The sequence below is a fragment of the Melospiza melodia genome, chromosome 4 (assembly GCF_035770615.1).
Source record: "Melospiza melodia melodia isolate bMelMel2 chromosome 4, bMelMel2.pri, whole genome shotgun sequence".
NCBI lineage: Eukaryota > Metazoa > Chordata > Aves > Passeriformes > Passerellidae > Melospiza > Melospiza melodia.
The window spans coordinates 63,273,707-63,292,394 of record NC_086197.1 but is presented as its reverse complement, the minus strand read 5'-3'; the positions used below and the strand labels follow the sequence as shown (position 1 = coordinate 63,292,394).

The 18,688-nt window shown below is 32.9% G+C and overlaps 1 protein-coding gene across 2 annotated transcripts in view; it reads left to right on the top strand.

The window, feature by feature from the left end:
• LRRIQ1 (leucine rich repeats and IQ motif containing 1) overlaps positions 1–18,688 on the top strand; it is a 104,544-nt gene that overhangs the window by 63,169 nt on the left and 22,687 nt on the right. For both annotated transcript variants that reach the window (XM_063154944.1, XM_063154943.1), the window contains one exon: positions 730–831. In XM_063154944.1, coding sequence (XP_063011014.1) covers positions 730–831 — 102 coding nt within the window. The remainder of the gene's footprint in view (positions 1–729; positions 832–18,688) is intronic.

Genomic DNA, 18,688 nt, shown 5'->3' with positions numbered 1-18,688 from the left:
CACATTGTAAATAACATGTGAAAATTCTTCTCCCAACTTGTGTGGTTTTGCATCAGTGTAGCTTTTGTTAATTAAACTCTATTTTTTTGCCAGCCTAGGAATATGTTTATACAGATTTATATACAATTATCTGCTCATCTTTACCTCTTTGCAAACTTTTAAAAGTAACAGTTAAGAAATTATCAAAATTTCGTACTTCAGCATGTAGACTTCTGGGGTGTTTTTTAATTTCAATTTTTTAATTTCAATTAGGATGGAGGATGGAGGAAGCCTAGGTTATTATCTAAAACCCTAGCCTCAAAAAATAAGCTGGCCCCTGTTAACATTTTTTAGGTGTAAATGTCTTAATTTAGATTGCTGAATAATTCTGACCCAAAGCTTTTAGAAACACTGCTTGATATGCACCCTGTTAACATTTATCCTTTAATTTCAAGTTTAAAATCCAAATTTTTAAAAAATATTTTCTGCAAATACATGCTTTAGTTTATTTTTAACTTGTAGATGAATGAGCTGAAAGATCAACAGTGTTAAAATTGCAAAACAATGACTTTGATTCTTAGTTGCATCTGTCTTTATATGGCTTTATTTTAGAAAGTGTAATCCTTTGTGAATATAAAACCTACTTTTAAAAGTATTTTCATTTATTAAGTGGCTAAAAGGTGAAAAACTGCTTGGAGGAATGAATGAGCCTGGTCTGACCTTTGATTTTAACTTGTTCTTGTCATCTAGACCCAGCTGTGCGACTGGCGTTGTTCAAAAACAATGAAAATAAACATCTCTCTGTGAAACCACCAGGGAAGACACAGCCTATAAGTACTGGAGACTTTGAAGGTATGAACAAGTATTTCATTTTATGCATATAAGCATATAAGTTTTGCAACGTCTTTTAAACTGGCTTACTCAAAATATAAAACATTATGTGCAAATAGAAAAAGGCAGAAGTTTAAGGAACTTGTCTGTTCCTCAGATCACAGCAGTGAAACATTTCAATTTAAATTCATTGCAGAGAGCAAGAGGTGCTCCTAGAGCTTAATTTATAGGGAGATGGAGCTTAACTTATTTATTTATTGTTTTATTATTAAATCTTCATCATGAAAATGTCAAAGCATGTCAGAGAGATATGAAATACAAAGTACTAGAATAAAACTTCATAAATGAAATATCACTTCAAATTCTTCATTAAATTGCTACATTTTCCGAAGCTAGACATTAATTCCTAAAAAATCCTTAGCACGTTTTTTGGAAAGTACTTTCATAAATATTCCCCAGAAATTCACCATTTGACAGAAGACAAGGAAAGAACATTCATCATGTAAATATTAAATTCTTTTTCATAAATATTTAAATACTGATGTAGCTTTTTTACTGTTGAAATTCATGTTAAAACACTCCTTGGTTTCTGTACAATTAAAGTAAGTCCAAGTCTATTTTAAATGCCCTTGTTGTAAAAAGACAATCATCTCCAGAGACATTTTTATATTGTTTTTTGCAATAAATGGTGTACTCAGAAAGTTCTCGCCTCTATCTTTTTATCTTTTCCAAAGACATAGCCGTATGCTATCTGATCTATTCCTAGTTTCACAAAGTAAAACTAAAAATTATACTGTATTAACATTTGCTGTATGAGGATAAAAATTAGAACATGTCTGAGAGAGGTGTGAAATAAATCTGAGTCTACATGAATTGCAATTCAGTCAATTAACTCAGCTGTAGGAAAGCCTAGATTTGCCTCATGAGTCCACGCTCAAATTTGTTCAGATACAATTATTGGTAAATTCTGAAGAGGAAATATTTTTGCACTATTATTTGCCTTGCATCCAAGCATGAATCTACCTTGACTATAGAAAGTCTGTGTGTACTGCACCTGACTGAGCATTTCCCAGTATCTCATATATGTTTCTGTGGCATATGCTTGTACACATCAGAATGTGGCATATGCTGAAGAAACAGGACAGGCAGGCTGCCTGTGGAAAAGTGAATGTCTAATAGCAACAACTGTAGGAATGCTCAAAACCATATCAGAGTTAAGCCTTAATACAAGTTTAGTACCCTAAAGTCAGTGTAGGTTTAGGCTAGCTTTCCTGCCACCAGTTTATTTATTCCTGCCTGAAAACATTTCCCTTTGTTTTGAAAAGCTGATGTATGCATTCTAAATATTGCTGAAGTTACTTTGGAATTGATGGAGAGAAGATACCAAGGCAGATTGGATATCAAAAGGCAAGCATAGTGGTGGTGCTCTTAATTATCTCTAGCAGGCTAATAGACAGAAACTTTTTTCACTACTCATTGCTGCTCACATGTAGTCTGCTGAGCTTTCAAGACAAGGAATACTTTTCTGCTTGACCAGTGTAGAAACTTGTCCTTCTACCTGAGGCATTGCTACTTCAGGCATTATGTCCAGAAAATTCTAGGTTGAAAGAGCATTTATTTATATGTATGTGAGGTATCATCAGACAGAACTAGGAGTTTCTAAATTTAGAATTAGTAGCACTTTGCACCTGCATAGTAACTTCACAGTGTTATCAGAGATGTCTTCTCTTGTTTCCCATTTCCCCTCTTACCTTTTAAGTGTTTCTTCCTCTTTTGCCAGCAGTAGATCTCTTTGAGTCTGTTCAGTCATTGGAGTTCTTTCTGTAACAAGAAGGTGGAATGTTTTCACTCTGTATCCATAAATCTTGTGGTCATTGTATTTTAATTCAATAGAACCCAGACCTGTCCTTTATGTGGTGGAAGTAAACTTCCTCCATTCAAGGCCTTTTACTTTCACAGACTTGTAGTGGGTAGAAAATTTGAACTCCAAACCATCTTCTTTATAAACAATTAAATAAAAAAAGCACATTCTATATATTCCTTCTGTATTTCTTTAAATTGGGAAATGGAAGGGAGAAGTCAACATCAACAGAAAAACAGCAAGTACACACGTGTTATCTGTTAAATAACAGAATCACTACTTTTGAAAGGGGATGCCCTAGGAAGTAAAATAATTAGAACAGTTTTAGATTTTAAAACTGGAACACATCATGGTAATGAATATTTAAGAAGAAATCTAGTTAAAATGAATGATGAATGTTTTTTGTCTTCATTGTGGTTTTGTGTGTAAGACTACAAAGAAAAAAAAACTAATAGAAGCATAAGAGATATAAAAATAGTGAAAAGAAATGAGGTTAATATCTGATGAGTTGTTTTCCCTGAGATTTTGTTCTGTCATAATTTTCCTTCTTATTTTCCTGCTACAAAAGTTTTGATAAGCTGATATGCACTATGCTGTTAACAAATTTTGAAAACTTGTGCATAACTTTAATCCCGTAGGATAATGCACACATCTCTAAGTTGACATACATGTTGTTGGAAAACATATTTTCAAAACTGGATTTATTTATTCATAAATATTCAAAATTTATTCATAAATTTTTATTAAATTTTGGATGAGTCATCCTGCTTTTCTCACTTATGTTAGACAAATACCCACCAGGGACCATTATTTCACATCTGAATCACAGCAGCACACAGAATTTAGTCAGAAATAAACCCCTTTGTAATACAAACACCATGCCAACGGCATGAGGAGATACTATTGTCACAGAGAAGAGCTTGCCATTTAAAAATACAAGCAGTGTGTGAAGGAAGAAACCATGGGAATGCAATTCAGTGCATTACTGTCTGTGTCAATAAATCTGTCAATATATCTGTGTCTGTATGTGTCAATGTATTTACATACAGTACGTGTGTCTGTACTCACACAAATATATAAGCATATGCCAGGAGTATAAGTAGATAAAATAATTCAATAAATGTAGTACTTATAACTTTTTATTTGTATATTTTCAAAGGAAAGGAAATTATGAACAATTAGTGTCTGGTGTAATTACTAGCATCAACATGCATTTTGTAATCCTTATACTTTCTGTCAGATGCAGTTTCAGTTTCTTTAAAATTAATTTAATGCATGTGGTCATTGTACTGTAGATACATTAAAATTATTAGTTTAATAAAAATATATTTGAATCTTTTCTGTGACATTAACTTGAGTAGGTTGTAAAGTCAACCATAGAATGTGCAAGTATAAATATGTATTTACTGTTTTTCATAACAAATTATACCCTGATCAAAAACCTGAAGAAAGATGAAAGCCTGACTTTCCTCCTGATGATTTGCTGGACATTTCCTGGGACTGTGTATATTACCCTGCTCTCTTTGGTGAGATAAGGTTATGCTTCCATCATGGTTGTTGAGTTTCATTTAGTGTCAGGTAGCTGACAAACAAAATATGCCTTCTTTAATGAATATTCTGGTTCAATGAATGTTCTTGAGATATTTTTGTGGTTTGTAGATGGTGACATTTCAAAGGTCTCAAAATTTTGGAAACTTTATAAGGAACATAGATAATTGTCATAATTTCATATTTTGCATCAAAGCATATTTTTTAGAAAGCTTTATGACTACTTGTCCACTTCTTGTCTGGAGGCTATTTCAGTTGTTAATTTAATGTAAAATAGTCTTGACTGTTTTGGGTAAAGTACATCAAGAACTGAAGGAAAAATCTATCCTTGACTCCTCTTGGGAAGTTCCAATTAGTCCTGGCTGACCATGTAACAGAGCATCTCTGCCATCTGTGGGTCTGTAATTACAGGATCTGTAATTTCATTTGCATAGAGGAAGGATATTTTTCTAGCCAACAGTGTGAATACTTAGTCCCAGTACAGCAGCTGAGAACTGAAGAATGAGCCCTAAGGCCAAGCACATTTTTTTGCTACAAGCTTTGCAAACCATGTGTGTCTTTTTGGGTCTTCTTTAATCCAGTTTCCTCAATGGTTTTGGTGGGTTATCCAAATAATTTTTGTTCAGTGGATTGGGAAGCTGAATTTCAATCTGTAAAGCAAGCTGGAAGAATGCAGGAGATCAGATGAAAATCCATTCAAACTATCCAAGTATTATTTGGATATGATTTACTTTATTTCACAGGTTGTGCTCTATTTAATTTCATAGATTGTGCTGTATTTAATTTTGTAGGTTAGGTGAATTATTGGCATATATACTATATTTATTTTTAGTCATATCCATATCCATCAGTAACACATCTATACCATACACTTCAAAGTGAAAACAGTGCAATGTGACTTCACCCAAAAACGTGAACAATGATTTTTGCCTGGGGGTTTAACTATATAAAAAATGCACCGGGCTGTGTTGACAAGATATGTTTGCTGTAGTTTGGGAACCTGTAGTTCTACTTGGCAGTACTGTATTTCCTGTCATTTTATGCTCATGGTGACCAAGGAAAATGCAGCGGACATAGTGTTAAGACTGATTTCACCAATACAAATTTGATAATGAATAGATTATGCTTTCTCGGGTGACTTTTAATTATGCCAATATTTATTTATTTCTGTAGAAATCGTCAGTTGAAATAATATTTATTTTTCAAGAATAAGAAGTAAAGTGAGCTTGTGATTATGTTATAAGATTTGAAGATAAATATCATGGAAACCACTTAGTCATCTGTTTTCCAGTTTTATAATAGTTCCTAATTATGAAACTCCTTATAGTCTAAAGCAGAAATTATTGCAAAACATTCTTATAAATTATTATTACTAGTGATAATTGAAAGTGCAAATGTGAGACTTTGGAAAGTTGGAATTTAAGGTTGGCTAATTGTGAGAGATCATTAAAACATTGTTGCACTTGATCAACATAGTTTCTTAGATTTTCTATATTATAAGATATGAATACATTTTTAAAAAACTATGTATGACATTTAATAGAATTGGTATTTAATCAAATCACTGATGCTTGACAAATCACATCTACATGACAGTTAAGAGAAGATACTGAGTCTGGAATGCTAGTATTCATCTTTATATGGGCTTTAAATGTTCTGGTTTTTGTTATTTAAGAGCATGTAAAAAGTCATTGAACTGTAAGTGAAAATTTGTGTTAGTTGTTTTCATCTTTTAGAAATCAGGTCTTTTTATTTGAGAAATATTAATAGCATCAGTTCCCAGGAATCACAGTGTTTGTAAACGTCTGTTTCTAAAGAAAGTTGTCTTTTATTGATCTGTTGTCTCAAAAGGATTAATAACCACATTTGAAATCTGGGCTTGCTGCAATTCTGAGTTGAATTGCCATGTTTACAGTAAACTGTAACTGTTACATATCTCCCAGGCTCTAAATTTGTATGCCACATTAGGGAAGCAGTTTCTAATCCATACAGCACTGACAAAAATGACAAAATAATGCATTTTCAGAGAATGTAAGATCTGTCCTGAAATGTAATGAAAATGTGGTACAGAAACTTGCAGTGCAGAAGGGATTGTATCTTTTGAATTCATAATTCTATGGCTTTGTTTCTTATTATTTAGTTTGAGCTCACACAACAGAACTCTTGCATTGAAATATTTTCTCATTTTAAGGAATTAATGGCTCTCCACCAGCCCTTCAACATGTAAAATGAGTAGGTTACTTGTGTCCAGTACATCCAAAAAGAGCCAGGATAAAATAAACATAAGGAGTTGGATATCTTGGAAAAAATCTGTCATGGGTTTGGGTTAATCATCTCCAGAAGAAATTCAACTTGATGCCTGAAATGTAAGACTTCTTGGAGAAAGCAGTAAAGCCTGAGGCAGTGTTGATCTGAAGGAGTGCTCTCCATGGGTCAGAGCTGCTCTGCTGGCAGAGTGCAAACCCAGTTCACAACAGCGGTACGCTCAAAACTTGTAAAGGACTGCAGGGGCCTTACAGTGCACGCACTCAAGCTTCAGTTACATACTTCTACTGGTCCAGTTTCTTATTATAAAATAAAACTGAAAAATAAAATCTGTGCCTAATTTTCTAGCCTCCTGTCTGTCAATGATAGTGTAGGATTTTTTCAGTACTCATGGAATGAAGCAATCCTGAAATTATGTTTAAAAATAAATACGTAAAACATAATTTATGTGGGTTTATGCAGTGAACTTCAGTGTCTGAGTATTTATAAATGATCTAGACATATGAAAGTTTTATTAATATTCTTGCTTTTCACTTTCAATTACCAAAAAAAAAAAAAAACCAACCCAAAAAAACCCACCAAAACCACTCACACTTTATTTGCCTGAAGTTCCTGGATAGGAGGTACTTGCCATAGATACATACCAGCTACTATTATAAATTCTTATTGTGGTTCTAGTCTTCAGAGTTCCTGTATTTGTATATTCAATGTTTCTGACCACATATTTGACCTGCTTGTGTACTTTCTCTTTGTTCCTGACTCTGCCTTTTTGCAGACTGTTGTAATTTGTGGTAGCATAAGGATTTTGTTAGAGTATCAGATATGAATGCGGTCTCTAACCTAGAGAGCATGTTTGTTCCAATAAACTTCCAAAACTAGGATTTTGTACAATGTATAGGTGGTTACCTGTGCTTTCATAACATATTGATTTATTAGTTTTTATCAACCTGAAAGAAACTGCACCTAAAATAAAGGAAAAAAGTCTTACTCTTCTTTTGCTAATAGCTACCCAGTGATGACTACAGTAGGAGAGAGATTTCACCTAAAATGTCATCAGAGGTGGAGAACTACTTCTTCTTCTTCTTGAATAAGATTATATAATAGTTCAGATAGTTTTATTTGCATCTCCTTAAATTTTTCCTTTCTTTTTTCTCTTCTTCTTGATATTTTATGTCCAAAATTTTTGTAGTGTGACATCTGCATCTCAGCCAGTGTAAATTTAAACAGGTTGATTCCACACTCAGATCCACAGCTTTTAGTACTGCATAAGGCAATCGTTTTAGATGAATAGATCCCTGAGTACCAAAGCATTTCAAATCCTTTTTCATTTGACCATTCAGTGACCTGATAACTATTTCCTGTCCCTTAGTAAGGTCATGACCCAGGTCTTAGAGTGCAAAAGACAGATAATTTTAGCAACAAGTTAAATCCAAATGGATTTGGTTGGAGGGGGTAAGGGAGAATAGGTTTGGTTAATTTCCTTTAAAATAAAGTGTTACAAAAATTGTATTTAGCATGTCCTGTTAAAAGTAATTATTGAATTTGTTGCTGTCATGTTTGGATGCCTGGGGACTGCAGTCAATATTGGGGTGGTTTGTTTATTTGCTTTGCTTTCACTGGACAGAACCCAATAAATTTTTTTACACTTCAAAAAACAATTGCTAATGAAGAGGTCATTAAAAGTGCATATTCAGATATATTCAAAGAGCTTTCCAAAATGTTTGTTTCAAACACTAAAATCATATTACTATGCAAATGGTTTTCAAACATAGGCCATGGACTCTGTCTGTAAAAGTGTCACAAATGTTACATTGCACAAATGTTCCTCTTGCAAAAGAATTTCCATTTGGTATGATGAGATGAATAAGGAAAATAATGTAGCCTTAGAAATATTTTATAGGTACAAATCTTGCTTCAATTGGGATCTATGGCATATTTTAAATCACAGTTAAATGAATGTTTCCTGTAGCTGTAGATTTTAATAATTGCATTATTCTAAGCACTTTCAGAGGTGAAATAAAGGAAAGCCTTCACACCAGAGCTTTTAATTAATTTGAAAATATAATTTATTAAAATTTTCTTTAAAGAAATTTCGTTTTTTCCTATTCTGTAATGCGAACTATGGTGTTGTGTGGAATTAGTATTATTAATGATGTCAGAAATCTACAGCATTCCAAAGAGGCCATTTTCACAAGTTTAATATTAAACACACATTGAATTATCTTTCTGTTTCTATAACTAATAATGTTGTTGCTCAGATACATTTTTCAAGCAAAATATCAAAACAATACTCTAAAATTGAAATAGAGGAATTTAAAATTTTATACTGCTCAGTACTAACTCTTAGAGCAAATTTCTATAGCTTTTATAGATTTCATCTATTACAGAATTGAATGTGCTGTGGACCTACCTAATTTACAAGGAATTCCAAGTAACTCAAGTATTTTAATGAAAATGTACAATCATGCAGTGATAACTATGTAACTTTTATGTTGTGTTATTTCTGTAATGTAAATTTTCCTACTTCATAACTTTGCAGTTCAATTCTTATCAAAACATGTTAGCAATTTCTGGAAATTCATAGGTTTGTGCTAGTTTGATGTATTCACTGCAGATATTTTATCTGGCTTGTGAGTATAAAAAAGGTAGAAGTACTGGATTTTGCAGTTATATATTTTTTTTCATAGTGGTAAGAAAGACTGCATTTCAAGACGGTATTTTTGAATTCAATTTTGTTTACATGACATTCTAGAATTTTTCTCTCTTTTCAGGTTTATTGTCAGGTTCCCAATCCAACATGGTTGGATTGTAACTTCATAAATTAGCACATTTATAGAATGTTGTAGATAATGAGTCCAGACAACGAGATAAAGAAATCCAAGTACCCAGACAAAAGAACTTCATTTTCATAGTCATCATTAAACAAGTTCATTATGAATAACTGTATTTTTCAATGGTTTCTAATTGCACATTGAGCATCAAGCTTACTAAGACCCTGACTGTGGAAAGGTATTTCTCTAAAACACATGCATGCTTTTATTTTCTGGTAAGCAGCAAGCTCAGCAGTGTCCACTTTTATGAAGAGACCAGTGATATCTCTTATGAAAGATAGAATGCGACTTTTAAAAAGGAAGAATTTAAACTCTACTGCGTATTTTTAAGTTAAATTTACTGAGTATTTGCTTTAGTACCTGATGTATATTTTGTAATTGAGAAATTAGCAGTGAATGTAAAAAGAAAGGAAGCTATGTGCCAGTAAGCCAGAAAGTTCTGATTTAACCTACCAATGACCTGGCTTTGTTTGTTCAGATGACAGTTCTAAAAGTGTGCAGAGAATATTCCCTTTTAATACAGTTATTTGCCGCAAGCCGTGACCTCAGTGCCTGTCGGGGAGCAGGTCTGAATTGGCCCTTTCTCTGATATCGTGACATTGCTTCTGTTGCCTCGATTGTGACCTCTGATTGCATGATACCCCTGAGAGTTCAATTTAATAAGCGTGACTCCTGACTCTTAGCCAGGTCTGCCTTCTTAGGTTTTGTCAGACTCTGCTTGTAGTCTGCTCTACATATGCTAAAACACTGCATAGGCTGCCATCATACTGTGTGAGTTGTGTGCACTGAATTCAAAATTCTCTTTCAAACGTCTCTCATTTATTGCAAATGCAAATATTTATAAAATCTTTCTTGGAATAAATTTTAGAGGTTGTTTCTTTCACATGTACGACTGCTTGGGATTTTTGGGTTTTATATCTTTGTACAGATAGTTACTAACTCTTTTACTAAATTACTAAGCATGTGTTATCCATGCATCATACTAATTTCTTTCTTCAAAATTTTATTTCCCCTATGAGAGTGTTCTATATTTTTATGACTTCCCATAAAATATGTTTGTTCAATATAGAAATATTAGGGGCAAATCTCTTTTTCTCATTATGTAATTAGTACAATCTCACAACAAGGCAGTACTAATGAGCACTCAGAGCACTGTAAGGTGTAGTGACCCAGGACCATTCAGGTGAAAGCTGAAGAATCTGTTTGGAATCCAGGAGAAGGTGAGTAGAATTAAAACATTTTAAATACCATTGAAAATAAGTTATCTTGGGTTTAGTGACAATTTTGCTATATCATTGCATTCTTTTCTCCTGTTTTCCTCCTCTTCTAGCCAGAATGCTGAAGAAGAGTCTGTTCTGAGACCTGGATGCCTTGAGGGTGATGATGCTATTCAGATATTTCTCCAATTTTAGTGCCCCTTGCTGCATTCACTGAACCAGAATATGGAGAAGTTTAAAGATTGAAAGAAAGTTTCAAGAACTGTGGTACAAGTTACAGACAAGTTTCTGTATTTACTTACATGCATTTTCTGTATTCTCATTGCAGATGTGTACCCATTTTCCTAGCCTCTGTATCAGTACCCATAACTTAGGGCTTCTAAAAAAAATATCATTTCAGAAGAGCAGAAAAATCTTGCTGAACAAAATAATGCTTTGAGCTTACTTTTGTAGTTACATTAAAATTTTTCTGTAAATATTACCATTTAATACTTCTTTATTTCTTCAAGTACTTTGAAGAATTCTGTTAACCTTTTCAATGAGATTAATTTTTATTAAAATTGTTTATTTTGTATGAAAACTATATCAGGATCTTTCTTATAAAACAAGTTCTGTATAAGGCAGAAAATGGTTATTTTCTTCTTCCACTCAAATTTGACAATGAAATTCTATTCCTTCTTCATGACAGTGACTGTTTACAGTGAAGTAAAATCAAGTAAAATCTCGGTTTGGCCAGGTTTTTGGATTTGTTTTTTTTGTTGTTGTTAGGGGTTTTTTTATTGGTACACAAATTCTCATGTAAGATTATGTAATTTTTATAACTCAATTTAGTCTCTAAGGTTTTAAAAGTCATAATATAATAATCTCTTTCCTTCTTCTGGAGTAAATAGTGTAAGATTAGCTACTGAATTTACTTAATCTTAAGTGAGGATTTGCTTACCTAATTGAAATTTATGGGATTTCACTCCCTCTCTGGATCAGAGCTTAATGCTCTGTAAATTCCTATGCTATTGGCAGGAGATTAGATCATCAGCTGCAAACAAACAAAGTTACAAGCAAACAACTATTTTAACCTGGTAAAACAAATTACACTTTAAAATTAATTAGTTATGTCTGTCTCAAAAGCTATTGCAAATATAAACAGAATGCAGATGAGGCAACTTCACCTATTTGGAATCATCATCATATTTAGGTTGTTCCCTCCTTTTCAAACAAATTTTATATATATGTATGTAGAAATACATATGTAAAGACAGTGATTAGGAGAGTTTAGATAAAAAGTAGCAAGTGGGTAGCAAGTTTAGATGAAAAGTTTAGTAAAAAGAAACTAATTTAAACACACCTACAATAAGCATAAACCATTTAAACTCTAGATTAGGGACAGTTAAATTATGTTCACAAATAGAACTGGGGGGTTTGTGTTCATCTTCCCACTAAAAAGTAATTTGAATAAAGTTCTAAACAAAATTCTGTGAAAGAATAGGAGGAGTCAGATCTAATTTATTCCTTTTTCAACTGATTTGCTCATTCAGTAGGTAAATCATTCAAACCTTCTCTGCATGGATAGAGAAAACCTGTGCCATTGTAACTATAACTGATCCAAAATCAATATAAGTCAGTTCTATACCTGGGGATATGTGTTGATTTCTCTATAATTATACACAGTGTTTCGATTCTTGTTTGTTTTCATGTGTTTTCCAGCTGAAAATCGCAGTTTAACTAATGAAGAAATCTATACAAATATTAAGCTCTATGAGACATATGTATTGACAATTAACCTAGGGCAACTCATAGGCAAACTGTGGTTTTCTTTTGCTTTTTTTTCCTGACCTTCTTTACAAATTGAAGGGTTTTGTTTTTTGGTTTTTTTTTTCATAGATCTACATGACACTGGAATTTCATATTGTTTATTGTCTTCCATGAAGTATCAACCAATTAAATATAACTCAATAAGAAGAATTAGTACTTTTATGTCTGTATTTATTTATAGACACTCATAAGTCTAATGTTTATGGTTGTTTTTAAGCTGGATATAAATATATAAAAATTACACACAATTAGGGATTAACTAATTTTAGATGTAGAGTCTTAAGAAAAAGAAAAGACTCTGAGTCTGAGACTTTTTTCCCACTTAATTCCATGAACATTAAATCAAGTCTTGTTTATACAATGTTTGGCATAATGATAGGTCTGATCTTCAATATTACCTCTTGTTTTTGCTATGAAGTAAACTAAACAGCAGCCTTGCACTCAGTGTAGACTTTGTGTGTGTATTTGACAATGGAGAGTAGTTCTGCTGTTACACGTTACTGTGCTGACAGAGCTGTGAATTGTTGTCACAATATGTTCATCAAATACCAATAGGTATTTCAAGTCTGCATCAGAAATTGAGCCAGAAATAGTTCTGCTCAAGCAAAACAAAACTCTTTTAAATAGAAAAATATGTCATATTTTAATCCATCAGATATGTATTAAGTATAGGGTATAGATAGAATGGATAATCAATCCAGAGGCTTTCATAACTAAACAACATATTAACATTAGTACAAAAATTTCATTATTTCACTTTCAGTGTTGCTCTGCAATAAGTACCAGTTGTGCATGATCCAGCACATCATATGTGTTGATGAGCATGAGTTCTTAAAACAAGTTCTTCTATTATTCTGATAACTTTCTAGGAAAGATATGTATTCTCAATAGTTAATATAAAAAAGACTTTTTTCAAATGAAAATTCTGAAGCTGTGACATGAAATTACATGTTTTAATTATTCATAGAATGTATGAGACAATTATTAATATCATGTAAGTCAGCTTTACTGACTAAATTCATGCTGTTCCAGAGTAATGACCGTTCTTTTGTTCCTTTTAATACTTAGCATATGTATATTCTTGTCGCATAGTAGCCTCCAGTTTTTATTTTGAACAAAAGTTTTGTTGGATTTGAATTTTTCAATTCCTTTCTTTTACTTTTAATATCTTCACTACAAACAAAACCTACCCTAATGGTTGTCACACTCAATAAAATTGATTGTATTGTGTAGGTTTTGCCCTCTCTGTAGTGAACAACATAGTAGTTAGACCTCCTGCACTCTTACAAAATGTTCCTTTGTACTTGTTATTTTGAGAATTCCTTTGGAAGATCTTATGTCTTAAATAATTTCACTTGGTTTATTGAATTTAGAGAAAGATACTTCTCTGGTTTGGACTACATACAAAGTGATATCTCTTCTTGCTTGGAAATACGGTTTCATCACTGAGCAACAAAACACTTTTGTTGAAGTTCTTGATTGCTTCTGTCATTTAATTTTAAGAAGTGGGAATGGATAGAAATAGGATCTATCAAAATATTCTGTGAAAAAGGGGATTTTATGTTATGCATCTCTTATTTTTCTCCTCAAAAATTCCTCTATTCAGTAGAGAACATCCATCATTCGGGGGTTTATTAGTTCCCAGAGTTTATGAAAAAAAATAGAGATAGGGTGTGTATTAGGCAGATTTGAAACTTCAGACAAGAAACTATGTGAGAGTGTAGGCACCAAGGATGAACAAAATAGGCTCAATCTACCTCCATCTTAGTTATACCTTACATTTACTCATGGGTGACTAAGCATTGAAATGCTGAACATGCTATTTCAAAATAGTTTTTACTCCTCTTGATTTCTTCACTTCCTCAAGAGCCTTGACTATCCAAAGAACTCTTGGTAACTCTTGGCTGTGCTCCAGACTCACTTCTCAGCAGAGCTGTTGATGAAATTTGCCTGTGCAGAGTGGCTGAAGCGGGGACTGTATAGGCTACGCAACGCTGTGTTCTTAGAAGACTACACAAAAAGAATAATGTGCAAGTGTGGAATAGCACTGCCAAGTCTTTCATGTTCTTTTTGAATTTGTAGATGCCTGAGTGGATCCTGAAGCATGCTGATTGCAGGTAGCAGTTTACATCAGGAACTCTTCTCTTTCTCTGCATGTGGATGGCATATCACCTCTGTAGCTTCTTAATTTTTGGTTTTGGCAGGGATGTTTTGGGGTTTTTTTTAAGAACCAGCTTAGATTTTCAAACATAAAGCAATTCCATATTCAAACAGTCATTCATTAGCAAAAAAATTTGAAATGAAGAGCGGCTTGTAAGGCAACTTTCTGTACATACCAGGTGAAATAGTTTTCTAAGTTTATACCTCGATGCAGAAAAGTGTCATAGGTCTTAGGAAATATCACAATGTGAAATTGCTGTTTGTTACAAAGAAAATTACAAAAGATAATTAAGAAATTGTATTTAATGTAAATAGAGTACAGAAAGTGATAACAACCCATAAAAATTGCAAGAGTTTATCAGATTGGAAGGAACAATGTTTAATGATGTCTTGATGTCTTCTTGCTAGGAAAATGAGCCTTATGAAGCAATTCAAATGGAAACATGGAATAAAAACCATGTTACATGAAGATGTGAGCATTTTAGTATAGAGTGGTTGTTTGCATTGTATTTGTTAAGTAATCAGGAGATCCTGGAAGAAGTTCTTTGATATTACTGGAATATGAATAGAGAGAAATAACTTCAAAATTATGTGTTTTAAAGGTATGCCATTGAGGATGAAATAAGACTTAGATTTGCCTCAATGTGAGAAAAAGAAAATGTTGAGTTTAAACTGTAAGCTAGGGACAGATAAATAGTAGTGGTGTATTCTACAGGGGCAGGAAGATGTAGCAAAACAGAAAATAACGGGAGGGTACAAGTATGAAATCTTGTTTTCCTTGCATTCAGAAGCTGAAATTTGTACTTTTTCAGTGATGTAGGAATCTCAGCTAAAAGATTCTGCTTTTGCCTAATCTAATAATAAGACATCAAAGAGAGAATACAGAAAGCACAGTCTGAAATATGATAACTGCTAAAATAGCATTAACTTGTTGGGGAAGACATTAGAGAAGAAAAGGAGGTTTGTAGATCAAATAGTAATATAGTAAGCCTTATTTTTAGTTTGAAAAAAATGCAAAATACCTGATAAAAAGAGAAAAAGGGCTAAAGTTTTAGGAAAAAAACCTCTTTTTAATTTTTTTTCCTGTCGGTAGCTGCTTTTATAATCTTTGAAAGACATTCTCTTGTATATTGATCAGCACTCCCATTTTCAAAACTCTCCTTATTGATTGATAATTGATAAAGTATTTGATAAAGCGTTTTTAGCTATTAAAATTATGTAGGTAATACCCTGAGGTAGTATTCTTGTGATACAGTTCTATTTCATATTTTATTCAGCTATGAACTCGCTCAGACACTTCTACAAATATTTTCATTTCATTCATTCTGGTCCTAGAGATGGAAGTTGATATGGTCAGAAGTCACTCAGATGAAAAAATATCTTCTAAAAGTCCCTAGTATATCAAAAGAAAATGTTTTTAAGGTAGAAATTTATATACCCCATTATCTGAAAATTCCAGCCCTGAGCTGTAGATAAACATCTGGGGGATGCTATAGGTTTCAGTAAGAACTCTGTACCAATTTCTGCCACACGATGTTGCCGACTGTCTGGGAGTCACATATGTATTTCTACCATAAATGTACTCACAGAATGTCTGTGAGCATGCTAAAGACCACTCTAAATACCACTCTTTTTCCAAAGCAATTTGGGGCCTGTTGTGATTGGTGTGTCACGGATGGCAGCATTCAGGGACTCCTGACAAAGTGCACTTCTGAGAAATGTTTCAAGTTCTCTGTGGAAAAAAAAAATTCCAATCATTTCTCATGCATTCTAGTATATGAGTGAGTTTTGGGGGTGAAGGGCAGTGGGGGTTGTAATTTTTTAATGATTGTTGTTTTCCTGTCTATTTCCAAATACTTCACTTTTTTACCTTAATAGCAGGAACAACTCATGTCATTCTTACTTTCTGTTCTGTGTGTATTATACAGACTGTGTCAGAAATAAGGCTGTTTTGTTGTTGTAACATGAAAAAATGAGATTAAAAAGTTGGATTTTAGATTTGGGATTTCAAGGTAATTTATAAATGTGTAATACACACATTATATAACTGTATAGAGGACAGTAGAAATTATAAATCCTCAGAGAGTAGATAAGATAATTTTAATACTCAATAATTATTTTTTTTTTAGATTTTGTGCATTCATACACATACTAACAGACATATTCCCTCAAATTATATATTTCTGATCAGTAATTTATGCCACAATACTGACAGAGAAGAAAAATGTAATATATTAATAGCTTAGACAATAATTTTATACACAAGTTGAACTACTTAATTCCTTTATTAAGAACACCGATTCCACAATACATATTGAGAAAATTAACTCTGGTCACAGATTTTTTTAAGGGAGGAAAACTTAGAATGCTGAAGAATTTCCAAGCCCTTCTTTCACATTGTAGGTCTTAAGTTTCTTAGTCTTTTATTTGTATTGTATTCCCCATAGAGCAAGGTTTGAAGTGATTTAAATCACCTTCTAAACACAAGATTTGAAAGATTCAATACAGTGCAAGCTTCTCCATATATTTATCAAGAAGCATGATGTATTAAAGTTCAACCTTTTATCTTCCCATTATCAACAAATAGATTTGGAAAAAAAAAATCCTGTGTTGAATCGGGTTCTTTAGCATCCCTTTCATTATGAATCAATGAAGAGTGGAATAACTGTAATTTGTAATTTATAACAACAAGGATTGGTGTTTTCCAGGCACAGAACTTGAGTTCTCCCTGAATGCCGACACTGTGTAACCATCCTCCTTCCTTTTGTGTGCTGGCTTGTTAACAACACTTGTCCTACCACAGGGGAACGTGGGTTTCAAGTACCCCTCATCCTGATGAGATTTGAATCTCCAGATTCTATATGCCAAGCTGTTTCCTTGGCTGTGTTTCAGTCCTCTTAACAGTGACAGCTACAGCTGAGGACACAAGATCCATATATCTTGGAGGAAAGAAAGAAAACTGACTCCATGTAAAATTTAGGGCACTTCACCTGAAGCAGTTCACAGATTCTTTGCCCTTCTCCTTTAATTCACTGAATGGATTACCTGGAGATAGTATAATTTAAAGCACATAATAGCATCCATTTTTTAAACTGAATGTGAGTTGTCTTGTCTCACAGCACACCCAGCGAACAGATTTGACTGATGAAGGATTACATTTTTCTTGATATCAAAGTTCAGGTTCTTACAGGTTTGCATGTGGATTTGGTGACCCAGAAAAGAATTTGTTACTTTCCTGTAATATGCAGTTCCAAAGATATTTCAGATGGCAGGGCTTTTCTAAGTTCTCCCTATTTAGATGCTCAGATTTTGTAGGAAATTGCCAGTAGGTGGCCCTGACTGCTGCATTGTATCTAGCCTAAATGTACAGTATCTGTGTGGATGATTATTTGGCAACACCTAAAAATCATTACTGTATTAATGCCAAGTGTAAGACAATTCCAATCTTAAATTATTAACATGTGTGTCATGATAAAAAAAAAGGTCAAAAAGATTGAAGTCTTAGAGCGATAATCTAATGAGGGTATGATACTTTAAATACTTCTGAAATTAATTTGGGTTTTGATGCCTTCTTTGATGTATTTCTATTTTCTTTGATAGTCTTAGAGTTGTCTGCATTTAACAATTAAAGATTATGGGTCTGATCCATTTCAAAGATGCAGAAAGCTTACAGCTCTTTGGAACTTTTATGAGTGTTAATACTTCTACAAAATCAGGTCCAGGTTTTTTAAAAAACACATAGTCCTAATTTAAGAAAGCTACCAAGCAAATGCATGTTAATGATACTGGTACACCAGATTCTTGAACACATGATGTTCATAAGTGGAAGAGAAAAGTGATAATGCAGTATTTTAATTCATAACATAGATTTATTTTTGGTTTAGAATTAAAAAGCTAAATACTACTTTTAAAAAGCAAGGATATGAAAGAAAATAGATTACAGTTTTCTGCAACATTATAAACAAATTATTGAAGATCATCTGCCCTTTTGAGGAAGAAAAGCCACTATTAACACTAATACAAGAAAGAATATTCTGTCTAATAGCTTATATAATTTTAAGGAAGAAAACTCTTGTTTGTACTTTTACCTTGATGACATTTTTGTTTCGGTTATGTTTCAATAATCAGCATGAAAAAATAAAAATATATTAAAATAAAAGTTTATTAAATAAAAACTGTTCTGTTTC